We start from the raw sequence: 17624 nt of genomic DNA on the forward strand, positions 1-17624 counted from the left end.
AAGGGTGATAAGAACTTAACAATCATACGTCTGTAATGTATTGTATGTCCCATAATATGTTCCATTCTTCTACCTTTTCTCAGATATATGATACCTTGGATTTCTGGGAGAGATGTGAGAAAAATTTTCTACTTAACCCTTCGTTCAACTATTATATTTGGTTATTTACTAAAATCGCCTTTTGGGGGAGAAGGATGGATTGTTAGTGTGAATGATTTGGAGTTGTTTGGGAAGCCACAAAAAAATTGAGATGTTCATTTCATATAAATAGTTATTCTTACAAAAAAAAAAAAAAAAAAAAAAAATTGAACTATTCATTGATTACTCTGCATTTAGGAACTCCAATTTTGATATGAAAAATGCTTTCCAACAAAACTTAACTATTAGATTATGAAAAAAAAAATACACAAAAGATAATGATAAAATGACATCATTTAGCTACGTATTAAATTATATTATATGAACTCAGGATTAAAATTTAAATTCTATCTTTCAATCAATTCAACATATATTTAATTTGTCTCGGGCTATGAATTTTTCAATATGTCATTATGTCCAGCATCACTCAGTGAAAAATCGCACTAACTCGATCAAGGGTCAACCACAAATAAAGCATATAATACAAGGGACAAAACAACACAGCTGGCAAAGTCATCATCTACTTTTAGTTTTGACTTTGATTTTTCTTTCTTTAAACTTCCACACAACTCTTTCATCTATATATCTACACACGCATATATATATATATATATATCCCCTCTTTTCATGTATAGCAGAGATGGAGAAGATCTAGAACAAACCATGGACTTTCCTCAACATTTCAGATGTCCCATTTCCAAGGAGCTCATGAAAGACCCTGTCACCATCTCAACAGGAGTCACTTATGAACGCAAGAGCATAGAGAAATGGTTCTTCACCTACAACAAGAAGAATTGCCCGGCCACGATGCAAACCATTGATAATTTGGAGTTGATCACTCCAAACCACACCCTCAAGAGGCTCATCCTTTCATGGCAAAGTGGCGGTTCACAGTCTTTTCCATCAACCAAGCACGATGAGATAGTGTCCCTACTCGACACCATCGACTCCACACCATTCAAGGTTAGTTCTTTAAAGAAACTCCGATCCATTATCGAATTAAACGACGATATTGTGAAAGCTGATTTTAAACAATCTAAAGGGGTTGAAAAACTTGTTCTAATAGTTGTCCAAGTTTTAGTCGAGAGCTCGGATTTCAATAGTTTTAGAGCTTGTGAGGAGGCTCTAGGTGTTCTACACCAACTCTCAATATTGTGGGAAGAAGAGGAAGGAAATATTATCCAATTGTTGTCGAAGCAGGAGTGCGTGAAGTCCATGGCAATCATGCTTCAAAGAGGAAGTGCTTCGGTTCGATTTCACACTATTTTAATACTCCAAAAGATGGGCAAAGCTGGTTATGATTGGGACTTTGTGGCACATGATCAAGGTATAGATTTGTTCAAGTCGTTGCTAGAGCTTGTTTCTGATGAGATGTGTACTAAAGCAAGTTCATGTGCCTTGGAAGTTTTGATAGAGATACTAAGTTCTTCGAAGAAGAATCGAGTGAAGGCCATTGAAGCCGGTGCCATTTGTGTCCTTGTTGAGCTGCTTCCGGATTCAAATCAATCCAAATGTGAGAAAATAATGCTTTTAATCAAATTATTATGCGAATGCGCGGATGGTAGGTTGGCCTTTATCGAGCATGGGCTAGGGATTGCTGCCATATCAAAGAAAATGTTACGAGTGTCAAATGTTGTAACAAAGATTGGACTGAAGATATTATGGTTGATTTGTAGTTTTTGCCCCACGGAGAGGGTGTTGGAAGAAATGCTTGTTTTTGGGTCGGTCAAGAAACTTGTTGCAGTGTTGCATATGGATGGCAGGTCATCAACAAAGGAGAAAGTGGTGAAGATCTTCAGATTGCATGGGAATTCATGGAGGAGGTACCCTTGTTTTCCTCCCGAGTTAATGGATTATTTGGGTTTAGTGAATGGTTAAATGAAAAGAAAAGAGAGAAAAGAAAAAAAAAAAAAAAAAAAAACTAAACTTATTGGATATTTACAGGTTTGATGTAGTATGCAGCGCGCTTTTCTTATTTACGGTTTGATGTAGTATGACTATTTGTGTTTTATGTATGAATCTATAAATGTTACGGTCTATTCTAAAGAATCAAATAATATAATTGTATATTCAAAATCCAATCTTATTTATCTATTGTATTGAATATCTAATTTTGAATGGATAATTATGATGTATACTCTGCAAATTCATACATACTCTGAAAATTAAATTATTGTTTTATCGTGATAGTTATGATATCATAATTATCTTGTATAGTTGTCTTGGCGTATAGATATTAAACAAAGGAGTACAAACTAGTTTTAAAAAAATAAAGAGATGAAAAAAAAAAAAAAAAAAAAAAAATTTATCACCTCTTTATATAGACTAAGGAAAGGGAACTACATTATCGATCTAAGTGACTCGAGCTCTGAGAATTATCTACAATGTTGTTAAAGAATATCTAAGAGAGCTATAAGGGTCTACAGATTTTTTTTTATTTTTTATTTCAAAAAATTATACAAATCTATACAATTCCATATCATTGTAGAATAATTTGAAACATTCTAGTGAGGGAGGTGAGGAGTTTGAGTCTTGACATGGATAAAAGCGTGCGAAAATTTACTTCAATAAAAATAATAAAAAATAAATACAAAGAGTATCATTTTGACTAGATCATATTTGTTTAGAGTTGTTAGCATCTTTGAGATCTATTTGTGGAGAGGGTTGTGCTAATACTAGAACGAGCTTAAGATCGTATGAGTGAATATCTCTTCACTTCCTTGAGATCCTATTTATGGAGACTTGTTAGCTGTGGAAGTTGTGCCACCAGAATGACCTTGAGATCGTATTTGCGTAGAGTTGTTAGCTGTGGTAAGAGGTTTGAAGGCGAGCTTGAGTCTTATAAGAACCATCGGGCACGGTCATAATTTATACTTGCGAGAAAAAACAGTGAAACGAGATATTAAAAAAAAATAACAATAAAAAAGGTTGGAGGTGTAACGGGTGGGTGCTGGTTAATTTATCCAAAAATTTAAATTATTTAGTAGTATTGCATACCCATTCATTTATATATCCGAAAATGCCTTTTAAAGAGTCATATTTTCACACCCTCGTTGTTGGGGTAGAGCCACTCTGCCTACCCGAAAGGGTGGCGTGACACCAGATTAAGGACTGGGTCTGATACCAGTTATAATGGGTGGGCGCTTTCTTATTTCTCCAAAAGTTTAAGTTATCGACTAGTACTACATACCCACCTATTTATACTCATTCACTTTTACATTAGATCCGACGTGGGACAAACTCCCCGTATTACGTAAGGTTACAAATATTATCTATTTGTGGGCCGAGTCATTGTGTTGGAGACTTGGAGTGTTATGTCAAAGTACTTTGGGCCCAGAACTACATGGATCTAATTATGATACCGAAAGGTACTGGGCTAGATGAGTCCAAGGTGATCCAAACTCAACGAATTTTCAAACTTATTGTTTCTCTATCTTTTTCTCATATATTCAAAATAATAGTAATAGTAAAAAAAAATTACTCCGTAGATCGATTTAACAGTAATTTAGAGGTCTATAAAATTTCATTGATTTGAAAAAAAAAAAAAAAAAAAAATTTGTTGCTCAATTATCGAAGAAATGTGTTTCAATACCACAGATAAATTATTGAAGATTGAATGGCCATTATGCTAATTATCACATTGGTTTTTAATCTTTTTCATTATTTTACTTCTCCTTACTTGACATTGCAATCAAATGCACGCCATTGAATGATTGAAAATGAAATATAGGATGTATCAAGTTGATGCTTTCTACTACTCAGTAATCATATATATATATATATATATGCGCGCGCGTGCATAGTATCTAATTCAAGATTAGAATGCAATTTTAGTTCTAGACAAATTAATAAAATTGGATGACGTAACGAGCAAACAGTGTTGAAAAATCTGGAAAACTGGGGAATTTATAGTGCCATAAATTGACGACGACATATCAGTAATTATTTATGTTTACAATTTATTATTTATATAAACAGATTTTGAAAATATATCGATATTTATTAATATTATTTATATTTATTGATTATATAAATTCACTTATATAATTTTTGCTCACACATGTCAATTTTATAACGTCCCAACGATGTTTATAATGAATTCAGAAATAAAACAAACATTATTCTCTATGACTTTAGATAATTAAGAGGATCACATTCCATTGAAGGTCAATAGTTTTTTTTACGAGCACCCATTTTCTAAGGTTGTGAGCAACCTTGTTAAAGGATAATTGAATACTTCATAAATACTTTTATTTTTTTGTTTAAAACTGGTGTTGAATTTTTTAAATACTACAATTTAAGGTTAACAAACCTATTTTTCTATTTCTTGTTTTTAAAATAAGGTAAATTTATGTACATTATCAAACAATATATGCATTTACCGAAAAACAAAAGCTACACATAAACACTCACTCATTTTGTTTAAAGCTAAATGATAAACAATAAACAAAAACAGTTACCAAATAGGACCTAGTGGGACCATTACTAATCATTTAAGGATTTTTTTTTTTCCAAAATATTTAGATGCTTTATAAAAAATAATAAAACAATTTTCACAATAATACCAGCTCTCGCATTAATTCATAGGAGAATACTCTCTAAATGATGTAAACAAGCTATACATGCATCGTCCACACAGTGTCGGTCAAGATAGAAACTCAATGTGTGCATTTAAGTTATGTGTTTGAGAGCACGTGCAATGGAATTAAAAATTTCTAATTTAGTTCAAATTTTCAATTAAATATTTTTTATTTTTAATTTCAAGCAGCCGATTTAATGCTTTTAGCGCAACATATAAGAATTCCGTAAAGGAAGAACCTATTATTCATACTAATTTAAATTTGGCACTTGATGAATCCAAATTGTTATTCAAACTCGATGAATTTATTTATTTATTTATTTTTAATAAATAACTTATACAATACTCTTAAAAATATTTAATACCACGGCCGATTTTGGTGACAAACTCAAAAAATTTCAATCATATTATTTCTTTGCCCTCATTTGAATAATATTCTAATGAAAAAAAGAAAAAAAATTCATATACGTGCAAATTTAATTGTTCATATTTTCTTTAATAAGCGTGCTTAATATCATCAGTCAAAATGTGATTTTGTTGAGCTTCAAATTTTATATATAAGCAAAGTATATCTATTTAATCACTGACATCAAAACCGTAAAAAAGAAAAAAATGACGTTGACTGCAATCATTATTATTGCTTTCACAACTTACATTAGTCTGTCACCTAAATACGAGTAACAGGCTGTTATTCACGATTCATTTCATTTTCTTCCCCATCGTGCCCCTCTCTCTCATTTTTGTTGCTTTCCAGTGGGACTGTCAGAAAAGCGAATTTCAGAGAGGGCAAGCTGAAGATATACATATATAAATAAAGATATAGAGAGAAAATTCTAGAGAGAGATAGAGAGAGGTGAATAATGGGATCGGTGTTTGAGGAGAAGGATTTCTTGGCATGCTGCGGGAGCACTCAATTCGCGAAAGAGATGGCCTCCGCGGGTCCTTTTGCCAACTACGAAGAAGCTGTTAATGCCGCCAGAGATATCTGGTTTAACAAGGTCCCTACTTTCTCTCTCTAACTTATTTCTCTACTCTCTCTCTCTCTATTTCTCTGAAAAGTCTTTGATCAATTTGCAGGTTGATGTCAATGGTTGGCTGGAAGCATTCGCGGCTCATCCCCAGATTGGTAAAAGCCCCTCCTCCAACCACAAAAGCCCAACCAGTGCGGAGTTAGTTCTCAATCTCTCTATCTCTATATGTGTATAAACTTATACATATAGTGATTACAATTACTTCAATTCAATGCTTCGGTTATCTCAATTTCTGCTATTTTATGGATTAAATTCATCATATATATGTATGTGTGAATATATGCAGCTAGGCACACATATTTGTGGCAGTGATAATCTTCTTGATTAGTTATTTTTTGGCATTGCTCTTTCTTTCAATAAGCATAATTTGATGATGATGGAAAATATTGGTAGCTGATAATAGTTAATTTGTTGTGTTGGGCAATAGGTTTGTAAAATATGTCATTGCTATTGCTGTTTGAACTGTAGTATGCTTTTATATAGTTTAAAAGGATTTGCAAAAAACAGAAAGTTCTATTGTTTTCTTAAATGGTGTCTATAGGGGTGGGGCTTCGTAGCACAGTATAACAAATAGTTATAATGGGGTATATCTTAATACAAGTTGAGGAACCCAGAAAGAGATTCTGGTAGAAGGAGGAGAAGTAGATCAATCGGAGAAGTTAATGGTGTGGGTAGGGACGGACCCAGGATATCTGGGTGTAGGCAGGAATGTTTGTACCAATGACAAAGACTAAATGGATTATGGCTATGGTGATTCTTGGTTGCTTGAGTCTTGCCTTTAATGCTCCACCGTGCCTGTATGTATAGTCCTAGGTTTTTTTTATTAATATCTAGAGGTTCGAGGCTCGACAGGGCTTTACCTAGCATCTAGAATCATAGGTCATAATTAAGCCAGTTATGCCTTTACCACCTAAGGGGTCAAATCGTTCCTTCTGTTCTACTTCGGGTGGCAGCGACACATTAAATGGTTAATGGAGGTATTAAATTCATAGGTTCCTTGACTGTGTCGACAATTGAGCTTTAATGGTCCACCTGCTAGGAAGCACGGACACTCCAAAATGGGCGCTCCAACACGTGTCGGACACGCCAAAAAACGTGTCTGGAATTTTTTTATTTTTTTTAAATTTTCGGACACGGCATGGATATGGCTCAGATAGCTCGGACACAGTTCGGACACACTTTTCTGGAATTTTTTTTTTAAAATTTTTAATGTTGATATGTTCTATTTTTTGTTTTGTACTACCCTAAAGATGTTGATATATATATATATACTAACCTAAAGATGCCACAATTCGCCGTGTCCGTGTCCTAAACATGCTGATATATATATATACTAACATATTAGTGATATATATATATATATATTCCAACCTAAACATATCAGTGTTTTTTTTTTTTTAAATTAATAATGCTGATATATATATATATATATATACACTATTCGCCGTGTCCGTATTCTAATTTTTTTGGATTTGCCGTGTCGCCGTGTCCGTTTCGTGTCATATCCGTGTCCCGTATCCGTGTCCGTGCTTCTTAGTCCACCTGTAACATTAATTGGGATGGTAAGGGTTTTTGGTACTGTTTCACCACTTCTTTGGTTGGGCCCGCTTTTTGAGATCCTTCTAGGTGTCTCAGGCAATAGCTATTTGGTGTCTGAGGGATATCGCCTAGTCAGTGTTTGCTGGGGGCTCGAGGTTCGTTCCTCGGGATTTGATTGACCTGGAGGGCTCCAGGCTTTCTTGAGATTTGAGGTACGCTCCTCAAGGGTTGTCTGACCTGAGAGAGTTCCAGGGTTTTCGGGACTCGAGGATTGCTCCTTGAGGTTTGCTTAACCTGTGAGTATCCCAGGTTTATTGGGACTCGAGGCTCCTTGAGGTTTGTCTGACCTGAGAGAGTCTCAGGGTTTTCGGAACTCAAGGTTTATTTGACCTGAGAGAGTCTCAGAGTTTTCGGGACTCGAGGATTGCGTCTCGAGGTTTGTTTGACCTGATAGAGTCTTTTAAGATTTTTTTTTGTGTCTTCAAGAGTTGCCAATCGGTGTCTTGTTGACGACATTTGTTTTCCTAGGTTTTATCTTCTGTTGTTGTGGCTTTTGTTTGACTTTTCTTTTGATCCACGTAGGCCATGGTCACACCCACAGTGTGTTCTCTAGCTTTGGTGATTTTTATAAAATGAAGCTCATACGTAAGCAATTCTCGCACTTATCACATAATGATGGGTTTTTGTGGATTGCAAGTGAGGATGAAATTAATCGAGTCTAAATTATCTAGAAATCGAGCTGAGATGAAGCTGCTCAGCATCGACGCTGCACACTGGATCCCGTGTGCTAACCTACATGATATAGAAAGGCTACAATTCATTGACAAAGAAATAGAAGCTTGTAGCAGAATTAATTTTGTCACGTGCATTGTGGTTTCAGTGGTAGATTATGATTCTTGGACTTTTAATCTAGGTTGAGGAATGGAGACATGGTAGAGATAAGAGAGACCTTGTAGGCCACACTAATTAACTGTTTGGAAGAAACTATTGGAAATAAATGAAAGCTTGCTTAAAGAAGAGCAAACAACAACGAACTCCTTATTTATTTAAATGGGATCTCAAAATCCATTGTTATTGCTGAAGGAATCGATAATTGATTTGTTGTTTTAAGACAGACCAAAGGTTTTTTGTTTCCCTTCCTCCAGTTGCTACAGACTCTAGACTCTTAGCTGTATGAAAAGAACTAGACTACAAACTTTAATGAGATGCAGAAAATTTTCTGTTTATATTATTCTTGGAATCTGATGCGCAACAGTGACTGTTCCCCTAGCTGTTTTAAGATTAATTATGGTTGATAAATTCGTGAAGCACAAGATCCAAGTTAACTGTGAGAAGAAATCAAGGAAACTCCGAATGTGTGATTTATTTATTTATTTTTTGTGTTAGTTGGCAGAGTTCCTACTAACAGGTTTTCAAATTCAGAGGGGCTAGTTGGGACCATAATAAGAAATGTCATCAGATTATTCCTTTTGATCAAGTGGGTAGGTTGAATGTCTGCTCTGGCTGCTCCAGGTTGCCTTCTTCTGAATGCTTGTGTTTTTCTTATTTTATTTTATCTTTCTTCTTTTGATTATCAAGAAATGCCTTATAAAGAATATAGAAAAACCGAAAAACAAATTAGATGTCATGAAAAAGTAAACAATATTTTCATTTTGGAAATTTCAACTCTGTATTTGTCGAGCCTGTGTCTTTTGAACTTTAATTCTGTAATTTTTGGCTCTAAATGGGGTTAATATTTAATGTTCTTCTTTTTTCCCATAAGAATTTGTAATTTTACTAAAAATATTCAAAGTTTTCATGTGAGTCAAAGGATTTTCATATCCTGTGATTTGTCAACTTCCATGTTCTTTTCATTCCCATCTTTCTATATAAATTCCTGAGATTGAAAAAAATAGTTTTCTTTTCTCATTATATTTTATAGTATCACATAAACTCTCATGATTTAAGAGTTTCATGTAGGTTCAAATTTGGATTGATCTGACCTAGAATGAAACTCAATAATCAGTGTTCTGAATTTTAGGTAGTTGTAATCATTTAAGACCAAAACAAAGAAAATTACACAAAATCATGAACATGCATGTCGTGATTCCCTTTGCAAATGATAAGAAGTCATGAACACATGCAACATGACCAGTCTTTTTCTAATTCGCTATCATCAAAAGAAATTCATTTGTCTGTTAGAATGTTGATAAGTTATGGCAAAACTTTCTGCTTATATGGATAATTTTTGCTAATATGGTTTGTTACGCCGGATTAATGTATTATGTATAACAAAATTAGTAATGCATACAAAGCATAAATAATTAAAAAAGTATATTGAAAATCTCGAATAAGAAAACAGTATAAGAGTTCAATTTATTACATGTAATATGACTATGATTTTTGTGACATGCATTACCTCATTGGCTATCATACTGCTTAATAGAATATATATATTAAGGATGATGCTTTAGTTTAAAAAGTCTATTTAATAATGGTTTATTTTTTCCTTAGTAAACAAGATGTTGTTTAATGATCTGAATATTAATGCTGATAATTGAATATCTCTTTCATATTTGTTGAACAACGTCCATGATTAGTGACGGACCCAGAAATTTGTTTCGGTGGGGGTGATTTTAAACAATAATGAGGGCGTGAGTGAGAGAAAAAAAGGGGTCAATGGGGGCAAAGGATAAAGTTATGGGGCATTTATAAAGTTTTGCAAGATTTTCTAGGTAAAAATAGGAATTTTTAAAATTCCAGTGGGGGCAAAGGATAAAGTTATGGGGGTATTTATATAATTACCTAAGATTTTCTACGTAAAATACAAAATTCTAAAATTCTAGTGGGGGCAAGTGCCCCCACTGGGCCTCACATGGATCCGTCCCTGTCCATGATGTTCATGTCTATGATAGATAACAGCATAAGATAGAAAATTTGGATGATACCTGCGCATGTGTAGATACCATGAAGAACTGGTTCCTGTCCCTTATAAAATCTATAATCTCATGGTTAATGGTACATGTAACCTGGGAGACTATTTAAAAAAATACATGTAACCTGGGAGACTATTGTTTGTATCACTATGAATTATGGATGTTTGCTGCATTTTTCGGGATCTGGCAAGTCATTCTCGCTTTTCTAGGTATATATGTGAATTTATACATTGGTACTGTGAATTTCACATGAACTGCTCCTAGATGTTCCTACATAAAATTACACTCTGGTAACATTTTTCCTAACAGTAAATTACTAGGGGAAAGTACATAAATTATCTTCATTTGGACTATGTACTAGGTTCAAGATGCTTCTCTAGGAGAACTTACGCGTCCAAAGCAATTATAAAACGTCAAACAGTTGATAGAGATCGACTAAAATTGATTTGAGTGAATGCATCAGTCTGGACCACAGTTTCGTGCTTTCTGATTAAAGAAAAATGTAGCTAATTTTCATGAACATCTACGCTTTCAGTAATATGAAGTTTTCTTTTTGCATGTTAAGCTTCTGTCCATTAAACATCTTACTCAATGCATATATAGATTGCTGCAAGTAGTTTTCTTTCCTGTGTGGGTTGGAATAGTGTTCTTATTGGATTCCCGGATGATATTCCATCACTTGAATGTGCCTGCATTTGGTTTTTACAATATTTAGTTAACTTTAGAAACATTTTCTTACTTTAATTAAAAATCAAATGTTAGGTTAGGTAGGTTGGTTTTCCAGCACAGCTAATAGATGGTTTGGACCAATCGACGATTTTGATCATTATCAGGGTTCAACTCAATAAGTAAAAGAAGAGAAAGTCTGGAAGAAACTTTTGATGTCCTTGTTTGCCTCCCTTTGGATATGACTTCGTTTTCTAAGCCTCTAGTTTTATGAGTAAATATCTAGTTGTAACTTCTAAGTAACAAGTGTAGTTACCTTTTTGTAGGTGGAGCAAAGGAGAGCAGTCAACCGCTTTAGCGACTGCCAGTGATTCTAGCTTGCAGGTATTCTGTAACAATGAAAAACCAATTATAAAATTTTCTTTTATTTAAAATCAAAGATACCAAAGACATGTTATGGCAGGTCAAGGGAAACTAAATGGTAAAACAGCCACTGTCTGGGTTGTGAGCCCACAAGTTCTATGTTTTGCTTCACTTCGTATTTTATTAGAGTTCGAGTCTTCTTTTTTTCTGATTTGTGAACGAACTGTTAAATTGACATTTATCCCACAATACACATGTGCAGGCACACACAAAATTCTGATTATGGTTTTTTGTTTTTACACTGCAGTACCTCTCTGTTGCTTTTAGGGTAATATAGTCCACCTTGTCCTTACAGGATCTATCTGATTGGAATGCTCGGTATAGGCAGAAGTTTGGATTTGTTTTTCTAATATGTGCATCTGGAAGGAGTACTCCTGAAATACTTACCGAGCTGAAGGTAAAGCTTGAACTATCTTATACTTCTTCAAGCTGACGTTATCCAAAAATGGAGCTTCCTTCTCTGTGAGTGGTTTGTATCACCAGAGTACATTTATGGAAAATATAGTTGCATATAGCGGGGATAATTTTTGTGATCATCATTTCTTGTAGAGATTCTTCCAAAAGACTCTGCGTTAATATTAAAAATTTCCAGCACCTATCAGTTTGGCCCTTTTTAAAATCTCTTGTATTTTTTGTGGATTCTGGTTGGCCACTTCCATTGTAAAGAGGAAGTTAAAGATCATCCACAATTGAGTAATGACATTGAATGAAGAATTTTTCCAACCTGGATAATGATTGATATTTATTGGCATTTATTGTTTATACTGGAATAGAGTAATGTAGGAAGTTTTTATCCAACTTTTTACCACTAGTTAGTCTGACATATTCACAAAATGACAAAACAAATCTCCCTTAATGTGATATATTTAAATACAATCGACAGACTTGTATGATTTTGTTTCTCAAAGTCATTGCATTTTATGTTGCTTTTTTCCGTTACTATCATTTTACTTGTTCCCTTGAAGCAACAGGATTCAAATAAATCAAATTTCTGATAGCTTGGCGTTATTCCTCGGACATGGGTATGGGATATGTGTCCGACACTTTTGGTTGGACATGTATTTAAAAAGCATATCCAATCATTGAATTACATTATATTATTACTTTAAAATGAGTTAAATGCCTATATTGAACATTATATTAGATGATGATAATAATAATAATAATAATTAAAAAAAAAAAAAAAAAAAAAAAAAAAAACACACACACACTTTATTTTAGAAAATAAAATGAAATAACTAATAAAATGAATATTTAGCCTTGTCCGTGTGTCCTTCTATTTGGAGATTTAACACGTCCAACTCATGGATACATACCCGTGTCCAACACCCGTACCCGAGTCTATGTAACATAGCTTATTTATTTTGTTCTCTTGTAGAGACGTTACCCAAACAGGCCGATAGTTGAGTTTGAGATTGCAGCTCAGGAACAAATGAAAGTAACTGAACTACGTCTAGCCAAGCTCTTCTCAACTAAAGCAATTGCTACTTCAATCACTAGTGCCCAGTATAATGCGGATGTTGCGAACAAAGCAGGAGGTAAATTTGCATTATCAGGTCATCTTTTTCCTTCTGCAGATGAAAGTTTTCTCTGGTCAGTGTCACAGTCGGTCAGTTTTAGCGTTATTTGTTTCCATCGTTTGCCTGTTTGGAGTGTCAGCACTAAACTATGCTTTCCCTATTCGTAAGCTTTATATATTTTTTAATTACCTCTTCAGCAACCATTTAATATACCAGCGAACTGGATGAGATTATGTTCATTAAGTAAGCAACATCATGCTGTGTGTGGCTTGTATGATGATCAGTGATATAGTGAGTGGTCTGCTACTTCATCTTCCAGTTCGGAATATCGATCTGTAGTGTGCTCCTACTCTATAAATTTATGGTATGGGACAAGGTAATGATTGTTGATGGGAATTTTTACATGTCTGGTGGTTGGAATTGTGGTACTTCTCCTAATACCGGAAGGTCTGAAGTTATATGTTGTTCCTTCTTTGACTTTTGCAACCTTATGTCGACTTTGTGAATTATTTATGCATAATGCAAGCATTGTTTATGATTTCTGAGTTATCATGATATTATGAATTTTTAAATATGACAGCATGAAATGGCAGGCAATATATAGCTTACATATTTTTTTTGTACTTTTTGGTATGCATTGCTGTTTCCCCACAAATTCATTATGAAGCTTATTTATAAAAGAAAGTGGCTTAAATATTAGATCATTTCCTTCACTGGCTCAAAACTGTTTTCATAATATTTTCCCTACATCCAATTATTCTGAGCTTTTAATGGTTCGGGGATCCTGAACTAGTCTTTATTTTTCCTGCCCATCTCACCACTCGACAAGTTCTATCACTTGCCTTTGCCAGCATGTATTACTACTTTCCCTTACCCTTCGATTCTTTTTAGAGAAGTACTATTATTATAGTAATTGTACATAAACCTGATGTTTACTTCTTACATTGTAGAAGATCGTGTGAGCATCATTGGAGCACACGTGACTGCTGCATCTGAAGCTTCTACCGGAATTCCTTCTCAAATTCCAGCCAGGACTCGCCCACCCATCACAACCCATGTCTTGGATGTTGCTCGTGGGTCACCTGCCGCTGGCATTGAAGTGCAGTTGGAGATGTGGAAAGGCAATCAACCCTACCCGGTGTTTGGCGCGACAGAACATGGCAGTTGGGCAATCCAGGGGTCTTCGATGACAGACAAAGATGGACGAAGTGGCCATTTGATGAGTATAGTTGATGCTTTGAACCCAGGTATGTACCGGATAAGTTTCAACACAGGCAAATACAACCCGAACGGGTTTTTTCCCTACGTATCTATTGCGTTTGAAATTAGGGAGTCACAGAAGTGGGAACATTTTCATGTTCCACTGCTGCTTTCACCATTCTCTTTCTGCACTTATCGTGGAAGCTGAACTTTGTTGTAGAGTCACTGGAAAATAAAACCTGTGTATTTGTGTTGGATGCTCTGAGAAATGTTTGGAATGTAAAAATATTTTGAAGCTGTTCTTATTTTTTACGGTAATGATCAAGGAAGAGCAAACTCTAATAGGTGTACAACTTGGATGGGCTAATCCAAACTCAACATGAGTCTAATCCGTTCATAGATGGGCTTGGCCCACTCATTGCATCATTTAGGTTATTGGGATTGAATTAAAAAAAAAAAAAAAAATTCTCCAGACGTATATTTGAGTTGGGTTTGGACATTGATATTAGATGATCAGGTCTACCGTGAACCGAATGAAATTCCCATTCATAACTTGGAGTTATTTGAAATTTGGAATTCTCACTCACATTACCTCATTTGGAGTTATTTGAAATTCCCACTCACATTACCTCATTTGGAGTTATTTGAAATTCCCACTCACATTACCTCATTTGGAATTGTTGGATTTTCGAATGTTTTATCATCACTCTCGCTTCTATTTCACTGTAAAGGAAAAAAAGAAAAGAAAAAGAATTGCACTGAGATGTTATGGTGAGACCCACGCTCAGCTCAGATGATGTCACCATCATCCACACTTTAATGTAGAATGTAGCATGTGTATCGATCCCACAACACGCTATTCAAATCAGGAGTACGGTTCGAAAGCGAGACTTTAAGAATTTATTTTTCGAATTCCTGCCAACGTTGCTATGCGGTTAGGACCTAAAATACATTGCACTTAGTAGACCATTTTTCTTACCAATTAAACAGACATCCAGTGACCACAAACTCCAACAATGCCATATATTTTATTATAGTGTTCCAAGACTTTTTTTATTTTTTATTTTATAAAACTGTGAACAAATTAAATGAGAAATTTGTAATGTACGAATTTGAGTTTTAATTAAGGCTATAATTGAAGCGTTCACGATTTCACGTGCATACCTTAGGCACCAAAATTCTTGGTGTTGAGAAAATTTTCAACCTAGTATTGGATGGTAATATATGGCTTAAATGAATGAGCAAATTCCCTTTTAGCCACTAGTTTAACAACATGCATACTCGTTCAAATCAAACTACATACCATAGTCACCAAAATTATGTATAACTGACACGTGTCTGGCATTCTAGCCATTATTTTCATGTGGACTTTGAAGGTATATCTATATATAATATACATAGCATGGTATTGTCTCAAACAATTATATATATCTCCCTAAAGTCAAATATTTGTTTTGAATTCTTTCTTTCTAAAGGAGGAAGAAATTAAGGAAAAAGAAAATGCAGGTTGTGAAGGATAAATTAGGTGAAATGAGCGCAATGCGCAAGGTGAAGGCTGAAACCAAAGCAGAGGAAAAGGTAATTAAGAACAGATATATATATATATATATATATATATATATATATATATATATATATATATAACATCATAATTTTTCATCCCTCTATGTCGAGTTAATTTGCAGCATGCATATATAATTGGGGAAAGCCTAGCAAAAGTGCATCAAGTTTCCATTTTTTGTTTACTGTGAATCACAAAGACACACGTATTAATATATGTCATATAGTTTTCCAACATGAACTTGCAGATGGTTCATTCTATTTAGAATCATTCTTTTCCTTTCGACAGTCAGTTATCCTGATTGCTTGCAGGCCTTATGTTATCTGTGGGGGCCACATAGGCCCAGTGAATAGTCAGAATAATCGATTGTCGCATAAAATAACATCACTATTCTATTTAGAGTTGAAAGTTGGAAAAATGTCAAATGTGAGAGTCGAGAGGAGAGGTGTGGTGCCCCAACATTATCTCACGTTAGGCTTTCGACATCGGTATGCAAATCTTTATTCAAAATGAATATGTTGTATAATTCGACAGATGCATTAATCGAATTATTTGATATGAGTAGGGGTTGACGTCATGATAACATAGTAAAACTAACGTTATCTCCAATCAGTCAAAACAATCAGATTTGTCTGGACTTTGGGACTACATATCATGACAGAAATGTTGTACAAGAAGTTTCATAAACAAAGTATATTTGTCCTAATACATCATTGGGACTTTTGGGATTATCTTGTGCATTGATGTATTCATCTTTATAAATTCAAATTGTGTGCGTGTGTGTGTGTATATATATATATAGGAGGCGAAGGATTTGGCGAGAGCTCGAGCTGAGGTTGCTCATGAGGTGAGACTGGCAAGAGAAGCTGAAGCTAAGATGGATCTGCATGTGAACAAAGCTGCAGAAGTGGCAGATAGAGTGAGAGCAAACCATGAGGGGAAGTATGGATCAGAGTCCACAGCCCGGGGGAATGTTGGGAGCTTAGAGAACGCCTATGATCGCGACCCGGATCCGTTTGGCTCTGCCACCACCACCACCACCGATGCCAGTACCACCGGATCGGAGTACCTGACTAACACAACAGGGGCACCAGCTCCCCCATCTAACAAGCATTTGTAAACTTGTTATTTCTCACTATCACAAAACAACTGGGGCTGCAATGTTTGTGTGTTGTGTTTTTTGTTTTCCTTTTTTATTTTTTGGGTGGTTCTTGTATTGCAATGTAACCTTCTATGTGTATGAGGCCTCCCATAAGATGACTTTTGTCTCCAAATAAAAGAATTTGCTAGTATTTGTCTATAGACAGGGCTCTTTAGAATTCCTAAAAAACAAACTCCCACAACAATGCTATTTGTTTTAGAATTTGGATATTATCTTGTTGTAGTACTCAACCGTTCCGTGCACAGAAAAGAGTAGAGATCTCTCATGGATTTCACTCCTTCCGCAAAATACACTCTTTTTCAAGAATCATCTTTACCTTGAACGTGTGTACTGAACCATTCAATGCATAGAAGACGACTCGAATTCTTTATTTTATTATAACCTAATTTAAAATGTAGATAGTACCTAATTATTTCAAAGAATTTTCTAGTGAATGTCATCCATTTATTTCAGACACTAGAAGGCGGTTCAAGACGAAATTTTTTTTTAATACTCTAGGGTTCCCGGGGTTCCTACTATGTGATACCCCACCGAATTAAATTTCCCCATTCTCCTTTATAATAGGAAATTATAATTTAAGATTGACCGGCGGTACTATATTACCGATACCCGAGGTACCCACTACTTGCTCGTTTTGGATGAGATTTGGATCATCTCCTGCTTTGTTTCTCTCTACCACTCCATGAAACTTGTAAGGTTGGAAAAACACCACGTCATCTTATAATTTCCTTTAACAACATTACATATGCAGTTATGGTACATAATGAATTGTAATTGCAATGATTTGAATATTTTTTAACCTTCACATAAGTTTCACAAGGTGTTCGAAAGAAATTTAGTTGGAGAGGATCCTTGTCTGGATGGAAGTCCATATTTCCTAATATCACACA

The 17624-nt window shown here is 34.8% G+C and overlaps 3 protein-coding genes across 6 annotated transcripts; all 3 read left to right on the plus strand.

Annotated features, from left to right (window-relative positions):
- Positions 1-767: 767 nt before the first annotated feature.
- On the plus strand, positions 768-2219 carry LOC132298624 (E3 ubiquitin-protein ligase PUB23-like). Its single transcript, XM_059795027.1, has one exon. The coding sequence runs from the start codon at positions 802-804 to the stop codon at positions 2014-2016; it is 1215 nt and encodes a 404-aa protein (XP_059651010.1). The 5' UTR covers positions 768-801; the 3' UTR covers positions 2017-2219.
- A 3224-nt stretch (positions 2220-5443) lies between these two features.
- On the plus strand, positions 5444-14353 carry LOC132299236 (uric acid degradation bifunctional protein TTL). Of its 4 annotated transcripts, none has more exons than XM_059795736.1 (6): positions 5444-5715; positions 5795-5886; positions 11195-11252; positions 11587-11688; positions 12670-12847; positions 13762-14353. In XM_059795736.1, exons 1-6 carry the CDS (start codon positions 5578-5580, stop codon positions 14217-14219), a joined length of 1026 nt encoding a protein of 341 aa, XP_059651719.1. In that variant the 5' UTR covers positions 5444-5577; the 3' UTR covers positions 14220-14353. The 4 variants fall into 4 exon arrangements, with proteins under 4 accessions (XP_059651719.1, XP_059651720.1, XP_059651721.1 ...); XM_059795737.1 differs by having other exon boundaries at positions 5445-5715; positions 13765-14353; XM_059795738.1 differs by having other exon boundaries at positions 5446-5715; positions 12670-12829.
- Positions 14354-14483: 130 nt separating this feature from the next.
- LOC132299237 (late embryogenesis abundant protein 6-like) lies at positions 14484-16872 on the plus strand. The gene is made up of 2 exons (XM_059795740.1): positions 14484-15589; positions 16375-16872. Exons 1-2 carry the CDS (start codon positions 15512-15514, stop codon positions 16690-16692), a joined length of 396 nt encoding a protein of 131 aa, XP_059651723.1. The 5' UTR covers positions 14484-15511; the 3' UTR covers positions 16693-16872.
- Positions 16873-17624: the final 752 nt, after the last annotated feature.

This window comes from Cornus florida, unplaced genomic scaffold (assembly GCF_030987335.1).
Source record: "Cornus florida cultivar Cherokee Brave unplaced genomic scaffold, ASM3098733v1 CherokeeBrave_3.0.0_Hap2_Chr03, whole genome shotgun sequence".
In the NCBI taxonomy this organism is placed as follows: domain Eukaryota; kingdom Viridiplantae; phylum Streptophyta; class Magnoliopsida; order Cornales; family Cornaceae; genus Cornus; species Cornus florida.